The sequence below is a fragment of the Mixophyes fleayi genome, chromosome 2 (genome assembly GCF_038048845.1).
Source record: "Mixophyes fleayi isolate aMixFle1 chromosome 2, aMixFle1.hap1, whole genome shotgun sequence".
NCBI classification, from domain to species: domain Eukaryota; kingdom Metazoa; phylum Chordata; class Amphibia; order Anura; family Limnodynastidae; genus Mixophyes; species Mixophyes fleayi.
In genome coordinates, this window is record NC_134403.1 from 194501137 (window position 1) to 194528499 (window position 27363).

The 27363-nt window shown below is 39.4% G+C and overlaps 2 protein-coding genes across 6 annotated transcripts in view; one reads left to right on the forward strand and one right to left on the reverse strand.

Annotated features, from left to right (window-relative positions):
* HPCA (hippocalcin) lies at positions 1–26051 on the forward strand. 2 transcript variants are annotated; one of them, XM_075195243.1, is made up of 5 exons: positions 1–351; positions 7502–7534; positions 19050–19430; positions 20934–21039; positions 21400–26051. In XM_075195243.1, the coding sequence occupies exons 1-5, from the start codon at positions 109–111 to the stop codon at positions 21495–21497; spliced, it is 861 nt and encodes a 286-aa protein (XP_075051344.1). In that variant the 5' UTR covers positions 1–108; the 3' UTR covers positions 21498–26051. The 2 variants fall into 2 exon arrangements, with proteins under 2 accessions (XP_075051344.1, XP_075051345.1); XM_075195244.1 differs by lacking the exon at positions 7502–7534 and having other exon boundaries at positions 5–351.
* TMEM54 (transmembrane protein 54) overlaps positions 20323–27363 on the reverse strand; it is a 26091-nt gene continuing 19050 nt past the window's right edge. For all 4 annotated transcript variants that reach the window (XM_075195246.1, XM_075195247.1, XM_075195249.1 and 1 more), the window contains 4 exons: positions 25417–25476; positions 25077–25265; positions 24799–24927; positions 20323–23000 (listed from right to left, as the gene is read on the reverse strand). In XM_075195246.1, coding sequence (XP_075051347.1) covers positions 22911–23000; positions 24799–24927; positions 25077–25265; positions 25417–25476 — 468 coding nt within the window. In that variant the 3' untranslated portion in view covers positions 20323–22910. The remainder of the gene's footprint in view (positions 23001–24798; positions 24928–25076; positions 25266–25416; positions 25477–27363) is intronic.

The window sequence follows — 27363 nt, forward strand, 5'->3', positions numbered from 1 at the left end:
CTGTAAGTAACAAGTCTTGCTAGGGGTTCCAGTACGAACGGTAGGTGCCCAGAGCCGTTGTGCTCGGTATTGGTGTAATGATTGGTATGAGGCACCCTCCCCCCTCTGATGTATGCAGTGCTGGCTCACGGCTGGTCTGTAAGCCGTACAATCCGCTCAGCTGCTCCAGGGAGAGACACACATAGACCGGGGCTGAGATACAGGTGCACCGGGTCACACACGGATACCGGCACTTATCAGCGCCACAGCACGGACACATCAAGATATACCCGGACTATAGAAGTATACGGCAACATACACTGGGGCACTGGAAGATTACAGCCTGATCCGAGGACAGGACACAGGGATAAGGTAATATATAGATATAGCCAGTATGCGTATCTCAGATATCATATTATGTAAATATATATATATATATATATATATATATATATATATATATATATATATATATATATATATATATGAATCTGCAGTAATCGGCATCTCTGATCTTATTGCATGCCCACATATTACATATGCATATATACACATCTAAACTTCATTTAACACATCCCAATATATTTATCTATTCAATTAAACATAACCAAATTTGGTTTAAAAGCCTGTCCTCGGCACCCACTATCAGACAAAATATTCTTAGTAAAACCCAACAATTGACTCCCCATCCTGTCATCGTGGATATAACATGATACTCAATGTTACATACTGTGATTTCGAACTGTAATATACATTTATTTATTTGTGCAGTTATGCATATATTATAGAACATGAATGATGTAATATACAAATAAATATGTTAATAGTTGTGTTTGTACAGTAGGGTTACCATACAACTATATAAATGTAAAATTCCATGTAACATATTAGCACAGACTAAACATTTATTGTATCCCTGCAGTAGTGTGGATGATGTACCGGGTACATATTGGCTACTTTATATGTAAAGGATAATATATGGTTGACGAGCACAAGATTTATGTTTTTCATACTTGGTAAACGGTTTTCTGCAGTTCACATGCAAGGATTTTTGTTATTTATAAAGAGTTCTGAGCTAATTGGATAATTTGATGCCCAATCTTATTGTGCAACTCTAATCAAAACATCATTGATGACTCTTTGGGCTCCCCTAGGATCCCCCTTTCCCTAAGAGGTCACATCTGCTGAGTTTGGTGTCCAGAGATAGTCTGTACATGCCAGCTGTGCTGAACAGCTGTACCAGACCCTGGGATAATCCGAGATCAGCCAGCCGGTAATGAATTCCCCTCATACAAAGGGAGGAGGGTGACATGCCTGCATTGAACACACACATGCATCATGTATCATGATCTGAAATTCAGGCCCTATATCATAAACACATTCCTCATATATACGTGAATTTTCCTTATATTTAGGCTTTGCATTGTATTAAAATGTATTATCTATACTGGAAGGTAACACAAAAACAAAGTAATTATCCTATTCAAAAAGAGCCTCTATTTAAAAAAACAAGTGTTCCATTCATAGACTATGCACTTATTAGAGATCATTCCCCAAGAGTAAAGGCTGATGATGATGTTTTATTTATAGGGGGGGCACAGCTTCTGTAGCAGTAAACAATCATTGTACAGGTATGATATACATGAATACAATAAACATAATAACAGATGTGTGAATGCAATTAAACATAATAACACAAACGTGGATAGTCATGGGCTAACCATTACAGTTCGCACAGATAGAGGTACGAATTCCATGAGTGTGTGTGTAGACAAACAGCAAAAAATTTAGCAACGTAATTTAGGGTCGTACAAGGTAGACAAATATGAGACATAAGGTGAGAGGACCATGACCATTAGAGCTTACATTCTAAAAAGAGAAACGTGGGCACAATTGCAACAATTTTTGCAGACTCGCACACTCATAAGCTGATGTCATATGAGCTCTTTTAATGCCGGGCATATGACTGCTCCAGGAACCTAGTGTTTATTCTCTCCTTGTGCCTGCACTTTGCAGGCAGTGTAAACATCAGTTTTCTGGACCAACTTGTATGCTTGGTGCAAGTAGTGCATGTCCAATACCATAGGTGCAAACCCCTTTCCATATTCATCTGCTCTGGTATTTTAGTGGAAAGTAGGAAACAAGTAAGGCATAGGAGAAAGTATATTTCTAAGAGCTTTATCCTGGATAGTAGATGCATCATCAGTCAGTACTGCACCCTAATGCGTTAGGCCCATCCCTCATTAATTTAACGGGAGTTTCTGCCGTGACCCCATTCTTCCAAGAGAGAGCACTTACTATAAAGCTGTTTGCTGAAGGCTTGACTCAGCTTTGCAGTCGAGCTGTCAATATTCACTATGTTCTCTTCCAGGTCAGTGTCCTCTATACTTTACAGCAGTCATGCTGTGAGGTCTGTAGGAAGCCAGTGCAGAAAATAGCTTAGGATATAAAAGCAGCAGTGCACAATTGAGACTTGTATGAGGGCTGCATACCACAGTTACCACATACTTGGTGATATCACAGGCGAGGAGAATCACTGCCCATCTGACCAATATCCCCAACACCAGCCCTTAAAATTGTCCTTATCCCAGTTCCAGAGTTATTAGCTGAACCCATTCCGGTGGCCAGCAATGGTAGAAAATAGTAAACATTTACTGCCAGGTTTGTTTCTGCTTTTTGTGTTTGCTACCAATATTAGTATGCTGAATCATTTCAGGTGCTGAATATAAATAACACAAGTACTTACTGACTGCTACCTGTTTCATAGTGCTGGTAACCAAACATTCTCTGGTTGGCACTGAAGTTAGTAAGCATGCCATTGTCATGTGACTAGACTGAACTTTGTGGCTGCTGGTCACAGCTAGTAGAGTTCTTGTCGCGGGCCAGGTGGTGACCGGGCAGGTTAAACCATAAGTATTCTTGGTTTGGTCAAGTGAACTTGCTCTGTGGGTCCAATATCTTACTGATGGCAATATACTGTGCACCATTGGCAAATTGGATCATGGAGGAATTCCATTGCTCTGCCAAATACTTAGGACCTCATTTATGAGGCCCATAGTCCTCTATGTATTAAATATTTTAAATAAAGCTATGTATAACCTATTAATAGGTTCTCTTTAACTCATTAAACGTTCACTCCATCCGAAACTGCATAATTTAGGTGGGTCTACTGATTATGGCTTCTGCTTGGTAGTGCCTGGTTTACGTTGTCAAAACATTACCTCAGTGATCCTCCCATTAATGTGGATGAGTAGTTGACTGGGGAAGGGTTTTGACAGTCCCAAGGTCCAGTTGAGCAAGATGGAAGGTATTCTGGTCTGGCGGACCCAGCTGATTAATGGATCCACAGAACGGTAAGGGTTTAATTTTATGTTTTGGATTTAATTAAGTAAGGGACATTTCCTTTATTTTATGGGTCCAAATATAAACTTAATGTAATCTAATCCATTGATATACATACACCACTTTCTATGGATTCCATATCATTTACCTTGAGGCATATATATTTTTTGGGGGTAGTACATTTTTGCACAAGAACTTTTGTATGATTGAAAAGCTGTCTGGTGACCCATACCTTTCACTCAAATGTAGACATAAACTCCAAAAACAAATTTCTCTGAGTAGAGCAGTACTAAGTCCTTGCATATATTTATGTCTGCCATGACCCACTCCTGATGCTACACTCTGGACTGGAAGCAAAGAAATCATATGCATGTTTGTTTGTGTAAAGTTGTTGACAGCAATCCTTGTGAAAATTGAATGTTTAAAAACACAGAAAATGATAATCAGCATTGAGTCTATTGTTCACTGAGGCTGTTGTTTCATTTAATAAAGAAAAAAATCAGGATGTTATAGATTCAAATGTCTGTTGTATTTTAAACCATTTCCTTCACTCAATATAGGTTCTGAATCCACTCATCAGACATTTTGTAATAGCAGTTTCTCAAAGTAAAATCACCTGTCACAAAGTTGTACTCAAACAAAGAATGTTGGAGATGGATGCTGAATAGTTGTAATGTTTTGTTAGACAAAATAAATCACTCACAAGGTGCTTCATCAGGTAAGCGTAACCAGAGGCATATGGGCATGTGCCCGCCGGGCCGGTCGCATAGTGGGCTACCTTGGGCTGGGTCACCTTCATTTTTAGGCTGCTGAGTCGAGTCTTGCCCCCCGGGCTAAAATTGCCAGCCCTCCCATCAGTATAACAAGGCTTACTTATTTTATTTTGAATACAAAAAAACAAAGAGAATCTGGAAACATCACCCTTACAATTGAAAACTGTTAATCTTCTTGGGGTATGTTTACTAAACTGCGGGTTTGAAAAAGTGGAGATGTTGCCTATAGCAACCAAGCAGATTCTAGCTGTCATTTTGTAGAATGTACTAAATAAATAACTAGAATGTGATTGGTTGCTATAGGTAACATCTCCACTTTTTCAAACCCGCAGTTTAGTAAATATACCCCCTTGAGTGGAACTGCACAAAGCCTTGTACTTCTACCCTGAACAATGCAAATAGCCTTTCAGAACACAATAACTGAATAATTAGTGTAACAGCAAGGTGCTGTAAGAAAACACTGATACAACATAGTTGATCTAAATATGCAGTGTTTTTCCAATTATACAATAGATCAAGTGTCGGAAACACCCGGTATGCGTGCCAGACGTGACATGTAGACCGCTTCTGTCTGGCACGATGGCGCCCTGCAGCTGCTTCACTAAAGCTGATGATGGTCAAAACGGAGCTTCTGCGCATGCGCAGCAGCTCAATTTCAGCGGGCTGCTCTAGTGAAGCAGCTACCAGGTTTCTGGAACTGAAGACGTGTCTCAGAAGATAAGTATGGGGAGCACCTTAAATTGACACATCTATGTGGCATATAATGAATTGGGGGGCACAATTATGTGGCCTATAATGAATTGGGGGGCACAATTATGTGGCATATAATTGGGGGGCACATTTATGTGGCATATAATGAATTGGGGGCACATCTAATTTACATAATACAAAGTGGGGGCACTATTGTGTAATAATATGAATTGGGGGCACTACTACTCTGTGGCATAATTTGAACTGGGACACTATGTGTGGTATAACATGAACTTTATTTGTTGGTCATATTCCGAATAATATTGGCATCATATGTGTGTGTATATATACACCCATACACCCAACTGACACACCTGGGCTTGACTAGATTTTAGCCGGCACACTGTTAGAAAAAGGTTGCCAAAGGTTGCTCACACATCTATTACCTTGCAATAGATATGTGAGCAGGGCCTTTTTGCCTCTCTGTGTTACCCAGTATTGTTTTATTACTGTGTTCCCAATTGTAAAGCACTACGAAATTTGCTGGCGCTATATAAATAAATGTTGATTATGATGTAGACAAAATCTTTAAAGCATGTTCTCAAAGCCTCAGTGCATCATATTATTCACTTTTATTTATATAGCGCTATATAGAGAATGTTTAATTATTCCTAGGCCCAGTGGAGCATACAGTCTAAATCCTCTACCACACACACATGTGCTAATTTAGTCAGAAGCCAATAAACCTAGCAGTATATTTCTGGACAGTGGAAGGAAAATGGAGTATTTGGAGAAACCCCCCACCAACACAGGATAATATGATAACTCCACACCGATGGTGCCCTTCTCAGAAGACAACTCATTGCCCGGGCGCTGTGAGGTAGCAATGCTAACATCTATGCCCCTTCATAGTCTACTATTTTCATTCCCCATTGCATATTATAACACTACAGGTAGCATTGAAATTGATGCAAAGTTAATGTGTGTGTGTACAGCTTTGTTCGCTTGGATTATTTTTTGGGACCATAAACTAAAGCATTTTTAAAAGGCTTTAAGAGCACATGTTAAATGCTTAAAATGAACACAGATGTGTCTAACTGTATTAAAGTTACATTGTATAGTTGGCAGTATAGTTTGCTGTACATTAGATACTCTGTGTAGATTGTAGAAATGATTTTTCTCTGCACCTTGTTAATACATTAATAATATTTAGTTATTGTTGGACAGGCTATTTGCAGTTTTCACGGTGGAATTCTTCTGAGTACTATGCTTCTTGGACAGATTCAATTGTCAGCGATGTTCCTAAGATATTGCAGTAAAAACTAATGGAGATTTTTGCTCACACCTCTAAAAATCAACGTTACTTTTTGTAAGAAAAAATCCATGCGAGGTGTCTCATGGCCGCTCCGGAGGCACCTTGCACAGATTTTTTTATTAATTGAATCTGCCCCAAATTGTATAAATATATAAAGTTATTTATGCTGTGTTACACTTAGTAATCTGTGTGTGAAATACAACTGATTACCTGTGCATGCGTCTCCTCCAATCCTTGTTTGCAGAAATGGTTTGCTGGTTTATGACCTCATCTGTTTGGTGAACTAGGTGTCTGCATAGAGATCCCTGCAGTTGTAAGAAAGCTGCACTTATCAGATGTTAATTATTGAGTCAAGTGCTAGGGAGCTGTGCACTTACCAGAAACAGGCATGAACATATTAAGATAATGAGTCCTTTGTTTCCACCTTTCCTCTTCCTTAGGGACATGAGGAGCAACGCACATGTAGGATATATTACTAACATAGGTCGTATGATCACGTTGCCACCCATATACAAAAGCCAAATAAATCATACAATACAGAGCCTCCAAATTAATAAGTGCACATTAATATATTATTAGTATTAGACATGAACTTTGTATGCATAGTGTGTTCTATCGTGTGATACAGTCATGGCCAAAAATATTGGCACCCTCGCAACTTCCTCTAACCATAAGTTCATATTAACAACAACATTTGGTCTCCACAATGCTTTCTCTGTTAAAATGCAGTATGTTTGTTTTTTATGCTTAATACCATATATTTCTTTATATCAGAAAATGAAAAGAAATTGTATTGACAAAATTTTTGACACCCTAACTTTAATATTTGTCAGCACAGCCATTGTTCAAAATAAATCAACTGCTTTCTACAGTCATGGATGAGATTCCTGCTCCTCTCTACTGGCAGTTTGGTCCACTCTTCTTGTACATAATGCTCCTATTGTTCCAGATTTGATGGGTGCTTTTTCCCAGCTGCTGTATGTTCTCTCCACATGTGTTCTATGGGATTTAGATTGGGACTCCTTACTGGACAGCTCAGAACAGTCCAGCGTCTTGTCTTGAGCCATTTTTGGTTGCTTTTTGAAGTGTGTTTGGGGTCATTGTCCTGCTGGAAGGCCTATGACCTTCGAAGGAGACCCAACTTTCTGACACTGGGATTAACATTGCGCTCCAAAATTGCCCGGTAATTCAAGATTTCATGATGCATGAAATCCATGCACACATTTAAGGCACCCAGTGTCAGATGCAGCACAGCAACCCCAAACATTACTCAACCTCCTCCATGTATGACTGTGATTATAAGAAAGGTGATCTTTTGTTTGAAAACATAAATTTGCTTTCTGTAAAGTTAGGGTTGATTTGCTTTACCAAAATGCTGTAATTTGGTCTTATTTGTTAACAGGACATTCTCCCAGAAGGAATTTGGCTTGTTCAGGTGAGTAGTTGGCAAAATCCAGGTGTGCATTCTTGTGTCTCACCAGTGGGTCCCTCCTGAGCATCCTACCATATAACCCCCTTTCATTGAGTTGGCGACAGATGGTGTAGGTTGAAACTGTCCTACTTTGTATCTGAAAATCACCTTGAATCTGTTTGGCAGTTGATTTAGGTGCATCCTCCATCATTCCAACAATCCAACCCTGCAATCTTCTATCAAGTTTTCTCTTTCTAGGGAGGTTGGCTACAGTGTTATGGGCTTTAAACTTCTTATTAACATTATGTATGGTGGAAACGGGAACATCAAGGTCTCTGGAGATTGATTTGAAGCCTTGAGATTGTCCATGCTTGGCTACAATCTTCTGTCTGACATTCTCAGACAATTATTTGGCTTTCTTTGTTTTGTACATGTTCATTGCAATACACACAGTGGCAAAAAAACAGGAGAATAATTTTCTCTATTCAAGCTAATGTGAATTCAGTTCCAAAGTGAAGGAGAATGATCTGTTTGAAATCTAATTATTCTAAATACATCAAAAAGATGCCAATAAGTTTGTCAGGCCCATTTATGTGTGGAATAAGGTAAGACTTAGTAAATTTATCTGCATTTCGTGCTTTAATCTACTGCAATCCAAATAAATACACACGTGGATATCAAAATAATTTTCAGGAAGAAATGGTGCATTATTAGAAAAAACTACAAGGGTGCCAATATTGGGAGTATTTATATTAATAATAATAATTTGATGAGTATATTACCGAAATTATATCTCAGACACAGACCAAATCGATTAATGATATGGCAAACGGTGACTATTTTTACACTGTCAATGCATTTACACTACTAGATGTATTATTTTTTCAGTTTATTGAATGAAAAAAAAAGATAGAAAAAGATGTACATAATGCATTATATATGCATAGGCAATTATTCGTTTAATAATTCTTTATTCCATTACGTGACAGGAGTGGGTTACTGGGCATTACTAAAAAAGTTAAACCTGACTAGGGCCCCCTCTCATCAGAAAAAATGTCAGTGGAATTTCCCCCAAAATCTTTAAATATTGTCACATGGTTTCTGTATTTCTAATATTTTACATTGGGAAAATGTAGATTGTCCCAAAAAGAGCTTGTCATCCCTGGGATACAATGTTCTATACAACTCTGCTCCAAGCTCATCATGTTGTAAATGTGCTCTAAGTCCCGGGACTAAGATGGACCGCAGGTGGATTAGCAGGGGAAAACACAGGAGGTGCTTTCGATCATTCACACTATAACTTGGTGTGAAAAAGTTTTAGTGTAAAAGTTTCCAGAGAAGCTAAGGTTGAGTACCCCACAAAGATAACAGGAACATACCAACGGGCAACATAGAAGCACAAATAGAAACTGTGCCAATTTAGGGAAATTGAGTTCCGGCAGACTGATACTCCAGAGACCTTGATCAAGGAGTTGGCTAACTGGGACCATAATCACATCAAATTGTGCGGCGATGCTGCCACAGAAGAGTGATGTGATTGATGGAACATCTAGTTGCTTGGGTCCCATAGCTTTGGATAGTGAATGTGCCCATGTAGTGGAGTCAATACTGAAGGTCCTAGGGAGACTATTGGAGCTAGCAGTCTTAATAAGTGTCTGAGGTACTGATAGAGATGGGTCCTGAATGGGATATTGGGCCAGCGTGGATATTGATACTCACTTTCAAATGTTCCAGTTGATATGTGGAGGTAAATGAGATTGAAAAGGCTGACTGGATCCAGGTCTTAGCTTGACTCAGAGAGTCTTTGAAGCCTACAGTTCTTTGACCCCAACTGCTTGCAGGATATAGACATATCTCAGCTCAACTAGGACTCTTGAGATATACCACACCCAGTTCTGGAATACCCTTTAAAATTACTATTCATAGTAGTATGCCTTCACATTAAGTCTGTCCAGTTCTTGGTGGCTAGAAGGCATGGATGTTAGGTGGATTAAAGATTTAATCAGCCTAAAGCAATTAATGTAAAACACACTACTCCAGAACAAGTTACTGGCTCATGAAAAGTGCCAACGAACAGGTTGATACCAATGGTAGAGTAATGCTATAGCACCCAGCGATCCCCAGGCAATCCAATCCTGTTAATGGCTCGTTTCCTTCATGAGACCATGCAACTATTTGCCAGACCCCACCAACAGACTGGACACATACGGAAGGGATGAAATTGAGGTCCACTAACAGTTCTGCACCATTGACTTATTGTTGGGAGGAGCCATACAATGTCACAGAAAGGATTTAAAATGGAGAAGAACCAGAGTGAGTTGAGATGGGGTGGTTAACCACCAAAAATATGTGATCTACAACCTGCGCATGTGGGTGATCAAGAGGTACAGGAGGCTTAGGGACTTGAGTTTAAAGATCAATGCTCCTAAATGCTGGGGAAAAAAATATTGTTTCCCTGGTCTTTGTACAATAAAAGTACAGTCCCATGGCCTGCATTATGGTGGACTGGGATCATGACCAGGGATTTGTAGAAGGTGGAGTTATGAATCGATTGCTGACTGTTGTAATGTTGGGGAATGAACTAGGCCACGGCATACCCAGCAGCTTTGTCAATGCCATCAGCTGGAGCCAAAATCGATGAGTGTCTCTCTCCAGAATCTTATCCCAGTAATAGAACCAACGACATAATCCATGGAGCTTTGCCAGTCACTGCCCAGCAGTGACTAACCCAATTAGTGATCTGACTCGGTAGTCAGTGACTGTGCAGAATTTAGTGAACCACAACAAACTAATCCCTTCTAGTTAGTCAATCCTGAACTGCCCACTGATGGGGATAGAATGATATTAGAGAATGGACCTCTATATAGAATAACTGTCATGCAGTCCCCAATGAACTTTGGATTGCCACTCACCCATTGATTGTCCCAAATTGGAACCTACCCCACTTAGCGCTTGTCCACAATATTCCCATGTCTTGCAATTATGGCATATATAAAAGTGTGGCGCTGCTTCTGCACAACTTTTTCTGTCCAGGCATAATCCCGGATGTTACCACTGTGATGTCAGCAAGTGCACTGCGAGTCCCATTTGCAAAGCACTGCTTCAGTCAAAGTGATAATATAAGAATCCTTCTAACATGTAGTGATATAGTTGGCCCACTGTTAAAACCCATTTGTGGAAGACCTTTATTCTCACCATTGTAGACTTCTCAACTAGGTACCTTGAGATCCATAGATGTTGAGCATGTAGCTTAGGCCCTGATGGGTGTGTTTAGCCCAGTAAGGTTTCCTCTGGAATTGATCAGTGACTAAGTGGCCCAGTTCCAGGGAGAACTCATGCAGACACTATGGGAAAGAACAGCCTGAGCGGTTCAACGGTACCCTCAAGCACTTTCTGTGTCCAGTAATCCACTGGATTCTTCCATTCAAGCCGCTGTATGAACGAAGTGTTCATTAGCTGCTAGAGATCTAGCTCTATCCATGGAGAGCTTGGAAGGGAGATTTTCATTATTAAGTATGTGAAATAGTTAAGGGAATGATCTAAGAGGTTCATTGAGATTGCTGTGAGTGAAGTTCTATGGAGGCATCTGGGATGGATCTGCTTCTAGACCCCTTGGTTATAGGAGATCGGCTTAGAGCAAGTAAGGATAGATCCAACTGACCACCCAACAGACTGGACAGATGGGGTAGGTACTGGCCCCAATTTATTAGTCAACCAGGGGGTTCCCATGTAATGCAGTGGAGGACAGGTCCATCTCGCATCCGGTGTACTGAGTGGCCCTAAAGATACTCAAACTTATTAAAAAGAGGACAAATAAAGTGGATTATTGTGCCCTCATGTAGCACCTGGGCAGCAATGCAGTGATTTTCCCTAAGAAGGACCACACACTGAATAGGTAATCTTGAGAAAATTCATAATGTCCCATGTAGACCAGCAGCTAGAGCAGTTAGGGATGGTGGTCCCACTTTCTTTCCACACTGGATTTGAGCAAAGAATACTGGTAGATCAACTTCACAAGGAAAACTCAAGAGCAGTTGGCATTCAACACCCTGTTCAGGCTTTTCGAACTTACAGTGGTGTCCACTAGGATGAAGAATGTGACTCGCGGCAGTCCGGGGTGCTCCGTGTCTTCCTTCCAGGCTTCTATTCTGTGTGTTCTATTCCATCTCTCCCTGCTGCCGCACCACTCTGCTATAGCAGTGAGCACGCATCTGTTTAATGAATTTATACGCGTGGTCGTGTGAACATTAACATCTCCAAAGTATATCTAGTTTGAATCTGACATTTTTTTTTAAAATTTTGCTTTGTGCAGTGTTCAGTACCAGAGTATTGGGCTCCTTACTTGTACGCCAGCAGCATTCCTTGTGAAGATTCTTTATAGCTGATTGCTGTAGTCCAGACTCCTGCCTGTTGAAGTGGTACTTCTATGGTTTCATTACTGTTGCTGACCCACTTTTCTGATCTACGATTTGACACCCTGCTGTCTGACCGTTCTACCAGATTCCAGGACAGAGGGCCACAACATGTGAACTTGCCAGCAGCAAAGCCCAAATCTGTTTTCAGGCTTCCCTGGTGAAAACAAGGCGCCAATTCTGCCAGTGCCAATCCTGACTGTCAATAAAGAATCCACTAAATTCTGCAATGCTCCAGACACCTTTCAGGGCATGGCAGACAATATTTTGTTGGTTTACTAGCACTTCACTCAGATATCTTTAGATAGTACAGACATCTTTAGTGACACCTTGGAGGAGCTCCTGGAGCATGTCAACAGGGTATTGGCCTGCATCCAGGGCTTAGGCCTGACTAACAGACCCAACAGATGTCAGATAGGAATGGTGGAGGTACTATACCCAGAGTACTCTACTGGAGGGAGAAAGTTTAGGCCTATGCTGGCCAAAGTATTTATAATAGACCTCGACCCTCCAACCAGCAGCAGGTGCAAGCTTTTCTGGGTAAAACTGAGTTCTATAATAAATCTATGCACCAATATAATGCTATAGCGCAACCATTGGCCTTTTAACGTTTTGTGATTTCACACAAAAGGGCAAAAAACATGGGTATGCTAATGGACTATCCTAATAAAAGAAGCCAGACCCAACCCCAAGCACCAAGACCCCACATGGCCTCCACTCCACTGCCTTGGAATAGTGGCCACCAGCTTCGCAGTGGATTTAAAAATGAGGTAAGAGTTGGGTAACAGGCAGTATTAATAAATGCTAAGCCCACCTGGCTCCCCATTCGTTGGGAGGTATGCCAGTGTCAGTTCCCAACAGTTCTTATATTTTATATTTGTAATGTTTAAGTTGTGGATATGTACAATGTCCCAAAAAGATCTCATTACCCCTTGGGTTTAATCCAAACCTGCTCAGAACGCCTCCTGCTTTAGATGTGCGTCTGTGATGTGGTCTGTAGCTGCCAAAAGTGGGGGTGACACTAGACTGGACTGGACTGCTGTTTTTGCTGTCAGGATAAGAGACAAATCCCTCAGATTGTGCCCCAGAGATTGCTTATACTTTGAATTGTTCTGGTTTTGTTCCCTTGTATTGCTATTTTTAGGTGGTTATAATGTGACTGTTAAACTACTTCTAAAAGGTATATAGCACAGATGGTGAACTGGTGTTTAAATAAATGCCATTTACTTTCATCAGATATTTGCCTGGGTGTGAAAATACTTCTCACGTCCATGGTAGGTATAACTGGAAGGTATCCTGATAACTGCTGACTTTGTGAAATGATGTCCTAAACGGTTACCTCTGGGTACATTCTCTGCCTGGTGGTGTCCTATTATTGTGGCACTGTAATTTCATACTTATTCTGGAAACCAAAAATAATTAATTGAATTTTACATATAAAATTATTTTCATCATATTACATTTCATATAATTAATTGCTTGCTATGCTAAGTTGTTTTCTAGTTTTTCTTTTTGAATGCTATCAAGATCAGGCGCGCACACAGGGCGGGGGGGGGGGGGGGGGGGGGGGGAGTTTCCAGTACCCCTGCCCCCCCCCTTCCCCCCAAGGATGACGAAAAAGCATGTATGCAAAACACTTGCCCTGTGTACAACACTGCATACGCTTAACCGACAGCGTTGCGGTGCTGTATATTCTAGCACTGCCATGTGTATATATATATATATATATATATATATATATATATATATATATATATATATATATATTTATTATGTATGGGCCTATTTGTGTACATTCATATATACACACATACACATTCAAAGCTACCTCATTGTTTTTGTAAAAATCCTGCGTTTGCCCCTGAAGATGAGAGGCCTCATTTACAGTTGAAAGCACATCAAGCTAATGGGTGCAAATTTAACCTTGACAAATATATTTCCAATATAAGCGGTGAAAAAGCAATTTCTCGGAATGGAGATTACCATTACTCATAATGTTGCTAGTAGCAGTAGGATTAATTAATTAAACCACCCTGTGGATGCTTTAGAGTGTTTAATGGAGATGGACATTGAGTTCTGAGTGTAAGCTTACTCTGGATACATATTGTGAACACAGGGAAGCACGTTTGTTTCTGCTTTCTCTTGCAAGGATAAGTTGTTTATTTTATGGTTTTATAATATTTTACATCTGGCGAGAGCAACTTTGTAATATGAATTTAATTTACTTTTTGAAGCTGCTATTATAATATCATCATCACCATTTATTTATATATCGACACTAAGTCCGCAGCGCTGTACAGAGAACCCATTCACATCAGTCCCTGCCCCATTGGAGCTTACAGTCTAAATTCCCTAACATACACAAACAGACAGAGACAGACTAGGGTCAATTTTTGACAGCAGCCAATTAACCTACTAGTATGTTTTTGGAGTGTGGGAGGAAACCGGAGTACCCGGAGGAAACCCACGCAGACACGGGGAGAACATACAAACTCCACACAGATAAGGCCATGGTCGGGAATTGAACTCATGACCCCAGCACTGTGAGGCAGACGTGCTAACCACTTAACCACTGTGCTGCCCATAATATAAATGGTTAAGTGAATTATTGTATTTCATCGATTCTAGGATGCCATCAAATGTAAGGTGCACACTAATTTCAGTATCACCAACAGAAAAAAACCCTTTGATTAAATGGAATTGTGATCATTTCTCCAACGATGAACATCTACCTCACTAATGTAAAAATGTCAACTTGCAGCTCTATTTCCATGTTCTTCTGCATACACTAACTTTTTGTTTCAATGTGGCTTCATAGTGCAATCTTTTTGACAACATTTTGATTGCAGTACGGGATCAAAATGAATGTAATACAACTCCACTATAATGAAATGACAGTTGCTCCAGACTTGAGCACCACTGTATTCCGAGGTCGGGGTGAAGCGACAAAGGTCAATCTTCCAACTGCTATTCTAAGACGCGGTTCTAGAGCTGTTTAGATGGGGAAAAAGGTGCGTCTTAGAGTCAAAGCAATATGGTAATATGCTACATTGAATTAAATAGATGGTTTGCCACTCCTAGTCTAAGGACTATGATCTGCATTTATCATTTACTGTAGGAATCTAAGTACTGCTGAGGCTGTTGATCAATTTCTCATTTCTTTTTAATTGTTTCTCTGGGTTAATTATAGACAGCTATTTAGCTGTAGTCACCAATTAGAAAAGGTCATTCACTGGTTTGCTTTTGCTGTATTATGAAAATCAAAAAGTTTTCATGGCTTGCGTCTCATCCACTGTTCCCTCTGTACTAAGTAATCTGGAAATAACATTAAATGTCCAAATTGTGAAAAGAACCCTTCAGGAAAAAGTCGATATTATATTAACGCTTTCTCTTTCAGATTGTTCAACTTATAGGAATCTTTGACCCCATCCAAATATAAAGTATTTCGACACATCAATATAAATTTGTATCTAAACATCCAAAAAAATTACTTATGCAGGTGTAAACTGGACATAGTTGAACAGTCACCTACATGAGATCTACTTCACTTCTTTCTAATAATACTGAATTGCTGGGCAAGCAATAGTATAAATCAGTATGGTATGTTCCATATTTGGAATAAGTGGTATTGCCTGCCATCAAAATGAACATCTCCCAATAGCTGAGGGTATGTGATTAGTGGAGATACTTAGGACTTCAGTATTTTTTTTCCATTGTAAAAGAAGGGTTTCATCTTGATTTCTGTCTTCAATTTGGTTAATACTTTAGTTTTATTGTCATAGTAAATAAGTCCCCTAAAAAATATATTCTAAAAAAGAGTTTGTCTATGGCTGAATTGGAAACCATTATCAGTGAATCCCAGTCTGCAACGGTCAAATGTCTTACAATTTTGGTGATATAACTAGTTTTTGAAAATGTGTTTAATATTTTGTAACCAAATGTGAAACACAAATCACTACTCCCATCACCTATAAATACAGACGTTACGAAGAGAAGTTAAAATTAAAAAATGTGAGTGCTAATCATATCCAGGGGAGGGATGGCAGACTTTAGCCCGGGGGGCAAGTACACAGCAGTGGCCCATAAGTAGCATCCCATCCTTAAAGGGTGGTTTTCGGTACAATATATATTTATCTATATACAAAGAGACTATTTGTGTTGCTTAATCCATATATATATATTTATGCCCAGGCCCAGAGCTGGATTAAGGCTCTGGGGGCCTGGGCACTTTAGACAGGGTAACCCCCTATGATGTAGCATGGTTATCATTTTAGAGAAAAAATACACAGGCAATACTGTGTGCACTACGGTTAGGTGCACACAGTTCTGCCTTCACAAGCAGTACACGGTGAAGTGGGACATACCTCCCAACTGTCCTAAGCGAAACAGTCACCCAAATTCGGGACTGTCCCACCAGATTCAGGACAGTTGGCAGACTGTCCTGCTCTCTCCTACCTGTTCTTGTCACTGTCACCACTTGTGGCTGCTGGTTACTTTGGCTCTGGATCCTTGGAGGTCCTATTTGGTTAAAAAAAAATAAATTAGGTACATGAAATTTAGAAAACTTCAACAATCCCTGGCATTAATCAATATATCACCCACGTTTTATAACTAGGCCCCCCTTCTGCCCAGCACCTTTAGTCACACATGTCCCCCTCTGGCCCAGCACCTTTAGTCACACATGTCCCCCTCTGTCCCAGCACCTTTAGTCACACATGTCCCCCTCTGTCCCAGCACCTTTAGTCACACATGTCCCCCTCTGTCCCCACACCTTTAGTCACACATGTCCCCCTCTGTCCCAGCACCTTTAGTCACACATGTCCCCCTCTGTCCCCGCACCTTTAGTCACACATGTCCCCCTCTGTTCCAGCACCTTTAGTTACACATGTATTCCTATACCCTGCAGCTTCAATCGCCCCCCCTACACACACTAACTCCCCCTTCCTCTTACCTTTTTGTACACGAGTGGCTCCAAAGACAGAGAACTGCTGCAGCTCCTGCACACTGACCATAGAGTTCCAGCAGCCCCGCCTACACTTCCTACCATGTGACCACTGCGGTCACATGACCTGATGTAAGCTGCCTGCTATTGAGATTCGATGGAGACAGCCTTTGCGGTCTGTGCAGTGGCTGTCACATCGCAGAGTACTCACTGCGAGGGCATCATCCATTCACAGAATATTGTACTACAAGCTGTAGTACAATATTCTGTGAATGAATGATCCGGCTGCAGTGAGTACTACGTGATGTGACAGCTCCTGCACAGACCACAAAGGCTGTCTCCATCGCATTACCACTGGACCACCAGGCGGCCCAAAATACTGTTCTTCTGTCCGGCCCGGGTGCCATCTGCCCCCCTGCCCAGCCCGCCCCTGATCATATCCTTAGTCTGCTACCCAAATCTTCCATGTAGGCAATAACGATGAATTATTTTCTGAAATCCTATGGAAAACTGTAGAATAGCATGTGAAAAGGTATGTCAGATGCTTGTGGTATAAGTTGTGAGTTCTGTCAGTGGTTTAACAGTTCTTCTATCTTTCGTGGGCAACAGGGTTGTTAATATTGCTGTATGGGTTCAATCCTGACCACGGCTCTGTGTGCAGATTGTATGCTCTCCCATTGTTTGCCTAAGTTTCCCCCGGGTACTCAGGTTTCCTCCCCACAATCCAAAGAACATACTGTCAGGTTCATTGGTTGCTGACAAAAAATGCAGTAGAGTGGAAATTAGACTGTAGGCTCCAATGGGGCAGGGATTGCTGTGAATGTAAAGCACTGCATAATATAGTGGCATTATCTAAACATTAATAAAGAATACGTGAATAATCTCTATCTGATCATATGAAAGCGGCTAAATGATATTCTGGGAGGTGAGGACCATCACTGGACTTAGTTTCTTAGTTTGCTAAACTATATTTAAACTTGTTTGTATGTTTGCTGTGCCAGTCATCGTTCCTGAAGGCATTGATCAACGTTCCATCTTTTTGTCTTTGGTATGTGAGGCATTGGTGTAATTACAGTAATTTTAGAAAATCTTTATTAGATTAATTCTTTCAAAGAAAGACTGTGAAATATTTGTATCCAGTTCTGTGGAAGTTGCTATTCAGAAGTTTAAGGTTCTGTGAGGAATGTGATCTCTGTGGAGTGTCGCATCAAAACTTGTTTCACTTAGAGAAACATATTGAAAAGCAGACACTGTAGCACAGAGTACTATCGCCCTAAAGTTGGTTTCAATGTAAACTAATGCATTTTGGTTTAGCTGCCTGTTGTTGTCACATTATTATTCAGCACTGAGATTTACAATGGGTATTGCTGTTTTGGAGCATTTGTAGCGGGCCTTCAGCTTCTGAGTTGACAGTTGGATTTATTTCTATATATTTTTCAATGTGTGAGCTAGCCCTCCCTTTATATATGGGCTTGAGTCTCTCATTTCTATCCCTGGAAATAGTTATACTTTCATTTTGTAATCTGTTAAATCATGTGCACTGTTGCATGTGTTACAAGTGAGAAGCCACCTCCCCCCCCCCCCCCCATATCAACATTCGTAAAGGGATAACCAATTATTGATATTAAACTAGAACTAAAGTTTCTTCCAGTTCTTGGAGACAATCCCCTTAAATGACCACAGGCAGGATGGGATGGATAAGTTAAGAAAAATAAATCACTTTATCTCCACATTCCAAGGGTCTACATCAGTGCTTTCTTCTTAGCTATAGGCATAGGACGGAGGATGAGGCTGAAAGGCTTTATGTCCCCCTTGCACTGTGCATGTTGCATGACACAGGACCTACTTCCTATGGGAAGTTGCCTTTGTTGCAAACCATTCCCATCTCAGAGGCAATCCAGCAGCTACAGCCTCAGTGGTTCTTGCAGGCAAGCCTCTTGTGTATAGGTTGATTTATAGTGCTTTTCCACACTTGTTTGTGGGAGAACAACAGGGGTAGTTGAAATTAATTTGTACCAATTAAAATTGTATTAGTGACTTCTAAATGACCCGGTGCCCAAATTGTAGTTACCCAGAACATTTTAGTTTTGTTTCCTTATTGTACCCAGTCCTAGCCCTTCATCATTCAATCTCTGTTTTATTGTGTACTTAAGTTAGTCTTTAACATTATTTTTTTTCTGTACAGGCAATGGGAAAGCAGAACAGCAAGCTCCGCCCTGAGATGCTGCAAGACTTGCGTGAGAATACAGAGTTCTCGGATCATGAGTTGCAGGAGTGGTATAAAGGCTTCCTGAAGGATTGTCCATCTGGCATTCTTAATGTGGAAGAGTTCAAAAAGATTTATGCCAACTTCTTCCCATACGGAGATGCCTCTAAGTTTGCCGAGCATGTTTTCCGTACATTTGACACAAATGGCGACGGGACTATAGACTTCCGAGAGTTTATCATTGCCCTGAGTGTCACATCAAGGGGGAAGCTAGAGCAGAAACTGAAGTGGGCATTCAGTATGTATGACTTGGACGGAAATGGCTACATCAGCCGGGATGAAATGCTGGAGATTGTACAGGTAAATGGTGAAAGGAAACATTTGTGTACATACATATTAAAATACAATGTTATTTCCAGGTTAGTAATATTAAAAGAATGGGTCAACATTTATTCAAAAGAAAATATATATCCAATTCTTTATGGAAGTGGCGATGTATGAACTTGTGAGAGACATTTTGGGCGCACTAAATGTATTCTTGGTCATGTTGCTTCTTTCAGTTCCTTCCCTTAGATGCAGGAAAATATTAAAAGTTCTAAATATATACGGCAAGCTTAGACATGCTGTGATTCACTAGCTTTTATTTAAGTACACCTCCCAGCATGCCCAAAACTCGCTGGCACATGAGGGTGCTTACCTCTGCTGTACACCTCAAAGTTGTTTTACTCATTCCCAAACTACACGCGACAACCGAAAAATGTTTCATGTAACAATATATACTTCAAAATGGACAGAATGATTAAAACCATTACACATAATTATGGCTGTAGTAAATAATAACGTATACATTCTAACAATGATCTTTTTAGTTTTAACAGTTTACAATGTTGTGATCATTTATTATGGCTGTGCTAAATAATTCGTGGCTAGGAGCAAGATTGGGAACCTCCAGTGGTATAGTCCAAAAATAATAAATTAGAGCAGTAGATTCCAAACTCTTTCAGTTCAAGGCACCCTTAGGGTCTCCAAAAAATTTTCAAGGCACCCCTAAGCCAAAATAATTACCAAGTAGTCCCCCGCCTTGCTTACCACTGGCCCTGGCTGAGGCACCCCAGGGAGCCTAGGTGCACAGTTTGGGAACCACTGAATTAGAGTAAAAACCAATGTTTAGGATTCAAGTTTGATTCAGTATTCAGGGTCATGGTTTGAACAATATAAAAGCAGTTAACATGAAAATGTTTATATACAAATGTGTACAGTTAGAGGAGGACTATGGTAAATCACCTAAACTGCTGTGGAGATGCAGCTACCTGGAATATTTTGCCAGTTATCCAAGCTCCGCACGTTGCTACCAATTTAAGAATTACGGCTTTCCTTCCACCTTATCATTTAGTTTGGATTTAAATAAAGTTTAGCAGTAATATTAAGATGTATTCCAAAAATATGAACTAAAAATATACAATTAATCCGCAAAGTATGTCTGTTGCATTGTGTGATGTTGTAATGTCCTCTATGCCACGTGTTTCTGTTGCCCCAGTAAGCCTGCATTGGGTACTAAAAACATAGTGAATATGAGCGTATAGGGCTGTATGTAATTTTGTTTTTTACAGGGATACATGCCTTAACCCTAATGAGAATGTGTACCTTCAAGATCAGGAGCACACTAGAGTAATTTATATTAAAGGCTTAAAATCCATTAAGTTGTAGGGTTAGGAGGCTTACTCCAATAGCTTGCAGTGATAAAAGATTGATTATTAATGGTTTTTGGCAAGTGTACATTATAACCAGGATTTCCCAGATCTTTGGAGCCAATTTATAACCTTCATATTACCTTGCTGATTTCTGTGCATTGTGGTTTTATAGGCAATTTACAAGATGGTTTCCTCTGTAATGAAGATGCCAGAGGACGAGTCCACGCCAGAGAAACGTACAGAGAAAATATTCAAACAGATGGACACAAATAATGATGGTAAGTTGGGTGCATGGACCAGAATCATTTCTTCTTCGCCCCTACACTTAAAATAAATCATCAGGTTTGTGAGAGAGTACATTTTACATAGTACAATATGCTTTCTGTCTTATAAGAGTCATGCTTTGGTTAATGTCAGAGCACCCCTGTCTTGTGAGCAAAGTATAGGAGGAGGCTGGCAGAGAGAGCATGATTGACAATTAAGCGGGGACACAGCATTTGCATATAGAGTTCATGATCCTGTTATTATGCTTCTTCGTTTGAGACCATATTAAAACTTGATGCATACTTATTAATGAGTTCTATAGGACTCCTCTATTATTATTATTGTCTCAGACCCTGTTTTGATTTTCATTCCAGGTAAGCTATCCTTGGAGGAGTTCATTAAAGGTGCCAAGAGTGATCCATCTATCGTACGGTTACTGCAGTGTGATCCCAGCACAGCCTCACAGTTCTGAACCTTGCTGCAACCTGGGAAACAATCATTTCTTCCAGAGGCAATGCCTTGCCCCTGCCCCTGCCCAGCTGCATGTCCCAGACTACTTTTGGGCATTAGATGGACATAAATGCACTGCCAACCAATCAACCCACTTCCTACCCCCTATTTATTACTCTAAATCTTGTATTATGTTTATTATATTAAGTAACCATGGGTTGCATGGAGAATTTGGGCACAAGGGAAGGGTGGGTTGGTTATATTGAATTGTGTAATCTGACCAGAGACACATTGCAAGGGATACATATGCTGCAACATCTAGTAATTGATCATCAGCTGTTTTGCTTTGAGATTGATTACTTGACAGTGAAACAAGGTGGGTGGTCTATGCTAAGTGAGCGCAGCAGATCTGGTTGCACTAATACAGGGAGTAACTATGCACGTTACATTTAATATATTTATTAGGGGATGGGTAGGTAGATTATTACCTTGGCTAGATTTGTACTTCATCCGCTGGTGTTTATCCTTCTGTAGTTTTAAGATATTTGCACAGCCACTGATTTCCTGTATATATTAGCCAAACACCACATGTGAACTAACTTCCAGCAATTGAGGATTTGTATTGCTCCTTAATAAGCTGACCAGAAAGCAATGTAGATACCTGCAACAGCTATATTTTACTGAAAACACAGAGCAACATAGGTATGGCTGCAGTGTCCTATCTTTACTGTTATACTGCAGTAGTGTGAATAGTTGAAGCTGTTCTTATATATTAGGATCTTGCTAATGTGACAGTCTGTCCTGATCAGACTGGATGCACTGATATAGTATCCTGGTTTGGGTGTTTTTGTTTTGGTAACTACCCATTCTTCCAGCGCGAGTCTGCCTACTCGATAGGGGAATTGCAGCCGAAATGCTGTAGACTACAACCAATACAATAAGTCCATATTATGTTTGCAGTGAATGCTGTTTGATTGAGACTGGCTTTGGTCAGAGACAAATATTGAGATTACCTATTACCACTATAAAATCCCTAGAACAGGGCGATCACCGTTAAGAGTACATTTTACTACTGTACTATACCCAGAACAGGGGCAACACCGTTGAATTTTCTATGAGAAATAAGGGTCCATAACTATATCCACATGCGGTGTAGGTCCACTCATGGCATAGCTCATTCTTCATGGCAGCACAGAGCACTCATATATAATTAAGTACTCTATAAACACGCGTTGCATCATAAAAGTGTACCATATTGCATGGAAACTAACCGCATCCAACTTATTGTTTATACTGCATCATCTAAAGAGTGGGACTTGGTGAACAATTCTTCTTCTGAAAGATCCTTAATGCTTTTAACAGTAGGATCCTGCACACCATATTGTAGGAAGCCTAGCTGCCAGACAGTTGCATGTGTCCGTACACAGTCCATGTGTCAGAGCCACTCACTGGTACTGCCATTCCCATTCAGGTCTTCTTGCTCTGCATTCATACTTCTTTCTTCCAGAGGAAACTGTATTCTGACCTACAATAGATATTACGGTAGAATAAGTTACGGGTTTGGTCCAAGTTGCCAATGAATCATGCAGCTCCTTTCATCTACATGGGCATACATAAGACTGAAGTGTAATAATATTTCAGTAATAGCTGCAGTGCCGAAGGCTCACTTCTGTTGTAAATACTTGACTTATACTTTAATGTTCCAGAACTTTGTTTAATGAGACATTTAGTTTGATTTATAACTTTTGTCCATTATTTGCCATTGGAAATTTTAGTTATTAGGAAAGAATGATTTAGCAAAATGACTAAAACAGACTACTGCATTCATATAATCTTTCTTACCAAAAAATGAAAAACAATATAATAAGTTTATTTTGAAACCCATGAGTATACCATATGAGATTAAAACTGGGTAGAACAGGGGTAGTCTTGGTTACGCCTGATAAATCATAATTTTACAATCATTTGGCCATTTATGATCAGATGGTGCAGCACAGATGTATTTACTTTGAGGTCATGTAACAATCAGTGGATACAATAGCACAATGCTACTTATCTGAAGAAGGGATTTGCTATCCTGAAACGTCACGTTTTATTCTGTAACTACTGCTGAATAAGTTTGCATATTGCTCTATGGGGCCATTTCCTGCATTGTGCTACTGTAGCTACTATTTGTTTTGCTGTCACCCTGGTTGTTTGGTGCTGACCTCCAGAAAGGCGTAAACAGTACAGGCAAAAGTGATGGATGAAAATCGACACGCAGAGTGTCAGTCTCTATGGTGTTTGGGCGCCAGGTCTATGCCATAACGAATAACTTTCCATGGTGATATTGGGTCTTTTGCTCTGAATGATGGGCTGAAAGGACCATATGTATGGCATTAGTTACAATTGTGTACTGGTTAAAGTGCTAAAATAAAAGATTTTGTAAAGCATACAATAGTTAAATGATCTACAATTAAAGATAAAATAAACTTGAAGATAAAATTACATTTCTCTTTGGCAAACCATGACTAAAACCTTGATTTTAAGTCCAGATCCTGTAAGGCATTAACCACTACTTAGGGTAGACTTTTTGCTCATCCTAGGTGGTTAAGTATAAGTAACCAATATACTGGAGGCTGATATTGCTGCTACCTAACAATAGCCACACTTTCCCTATCAGCAAATACAACGGTCATTGAGCTACCTTATGTATCATGTGTTCCCCACACCTCTTCGATTGTAAGCTCATTTGGTCAGAGCCATCTTCACCTTCTGATTCATGTCATTTGTTTGTGCCATGATCCCCCTCAATGTACAGAGCTGCATAATATGTCAGCGCTTTATAAATAAGATAATGAAATAAAATCCATAACTATAACACATTAACTAATTGTAGCCCTGACGCCTCATTCCGTTCCTTAGTCCAATTGTAGCAAGATAAGAATTGCAGCACGGTACATTAGAAGAATTGTACTAGATTTTCTAGCTCTAGCCAGACTTTCATTACATATTAAGAATTTAACATAATCGTAGCCCTGAACACAAACAACATGTCACTGCTAATCATGCCTAATTTTGTGCTGTCCAATTATAAATAATCCTTGCTCTGTAAAATAATGTGTTCAATGTATCAGAGCATTTATAAGCCAATACAGGAAACAAAATACTTGCTATATTTTCCTTTAAATACCTAACCTTGGCCAAATGTTAAATGATCAATCTTCTGTGTTTATCCACATTTTAGAAATAATGAATCAGTCTTTTCATGGGAGTAGACAAAAGCAAAAAAACCAAACAATCATCTATATGACAACCTATAATTTATATATATGTACACTTACTTTCCTTCTCCTCTTGCGACACAGACGAATATTCATCAGCTGGATCACAGTAAATAAGCAGCGTGCGCTGAATACGACTTCCAAAGCATCCAATAATATTGAGATCCCCCAGAGACATAGTGTGGTGCTCTGTAAAAAAAAAAAAAAGGAGGGGTCAGAACATGAATATCTGGCTTACTCTACAGTGCATGCATGCAGAATGACCTAGGTGATAGTTTGCATATTGCAATCTTCGTTACATACTATTTATCACAGTGCAATCATCATTCATTACTTACGTAGATTCTTGTAGGATCAAAAGGACACTCATGTGAAATCTGTATAAGTTGCAGATTGGTGAATGTACAAGAGGACAATAATGTACGACCTTGATTGGCCACAGTGATAATGACTGACACAGTAAGGCCTACTGTGCAGACAGCAGAAAGCGCCACATTAAATATAGTTAGAATCATTGCTGCCCAACGCTGCAAGACAAGACACACAGTTAGTACCTATAAACATGGATACAGTATATTGTATAGTGAAATATTAAAAAGACAGAAAAGCCATTAAACCCCATTAATCCTCCCAGCGCCAACATCAAACAGCACCCTTACGTCACATGAGCTTTCTCACCAAAGAAGTGTGTGCAAGATACCGTGAGAGCACAATGGCCACTATTCCGGAGGATATGCTCTGAGAGAAAAAAAGAAGGAAAGTTTATCAAAAATCTCTATAAAATTCGTGCAAATAATACAACCTATGTATACATACATGCAGATCAAGAATTTTCAATTGATGGCTATTGACCTATTCTCTTGTAGACTGTTTTCTTAATAGTAGTAGAGCGTGATATTGGGCATCCCTTATAATACCACACTAGGAATTACATTAACGACGTTAGACTTATTCATCTTAAGTATTGGCAAAAAAAATAAACATAATAAATTCTGCTAATTGCCTCTCAGATTGACACAACACAGACATAGATAAAGCACCTGTGTATAAGATTCCCAAGCAGGCTGTTAAAGCTAGCATTCAAGTATGTCCAGACTTGTATCAACTGACCTCAAGGAAAGGACGTAGGGTACAAATGTACCTCTCTTCACCGGACACTGGTTTAGCCAGTGAGGAGTAGATTTTAACACTTCTATGGGCTAGAACACAGCACAGAGTAGAAGATAACATTAATCCATGAAAAGACACTGGATCATATCACCTTCCTGACCCCTGCAAGCACCAGTCTCTTATATGTTAAGCAAAAAGTAAAACAATAAAAATAAATAATGAACTTGGCAAATTATTAGCAAAAATCCTTCTGTTGTCCATTTGATGTTGAAGTATTTTATCTGATAATGGGTGTAGTTTCAGATGGTTATGGAGAACACGTAGCATCGCAGAAAACATCTGTCATGAAATACTCATCCGGTTTTCTACAACTTGATTTATTTCCTTTTATCTATGCTCCTTCTACTACTGGCTGGTATTTATCTATTATTAAACAAGTATTTGTGAAATTTACATTATATTATGTATATATGTTTATATATTTAAAGGCTTAACTTTTCTTGCTTTTAGTTTAAATAACTGTCAATGTTCTCCAATGCCAACCTGATACCAGCCTCTCAGGATAGGAATTCTTTCAATTTGCACATATGACAAATAATTGTTCTGTTGGTTATAGGTCTAATATATGCATTACTCTGAGGAATGAACTTTCTGTGAAAAAAAACATTGTTTAAATAAATTAACTTTTAATTCATAAAACTAGCATGAAGTTTTTCACTGTAAATTACAATCCCTTTATTCCCTGAAAAGGTGAAATCATCAAATAAAGTAATTTTTTACAATAGTGTATACAGTATATCACATTTATGTCTACTGTGGTTTTAGTACATTGTTTCTCAATTCTGTTCCTTAAGTACTCCTAACAACTCACATTTAGGGAATCAATTTATTTAGCTGGGTAACTAATTATCCTACCTCTTACCATAGAAAGAAATCCTTAAAACATGACCTGTTCATTGTACTAGAGAACTGCAGGTTGAGAAAACACTGCTTTTTAATGTCAGAAATGCAAACATAAAAACCATAATTTCTATTTATTTGAAAAAGAATAAAAAGAAAAAGGCACCTCCTAGTGCAATATGTCCATCCTTTATCTCTGTGGCACGTGAGGATTTATTGGCCAAGATCATAGTCAAAATAAGCTCATCTGTATATTATAATGATGCTCCACTGTTTCTCGTATCACTCCTCTGTATACCGAGGGATAATCACATAGAACCAACAAAACACAATAGTGCAATATTTATTTATTTTTTTTAAAAACAACCACAAAAAAACAAACCCAAAAAAAATAAAAATAAACACTCACATAGTGGATAAGTACCAGAAAAATTCCTTTTTCTAACACATTTCTAAAAACCATCTGTGTACATCCTTTAACATCACCAAAAGTTTGGGACAAATCACTCCGCTAATCACAAGTCATCAATATATAAATTTCTTATGTCTTACATAAGATTAAGGCTTATACATACTATAAAACAGGTGTATGTGAGTTTTGTGCTTTTTAAGAGA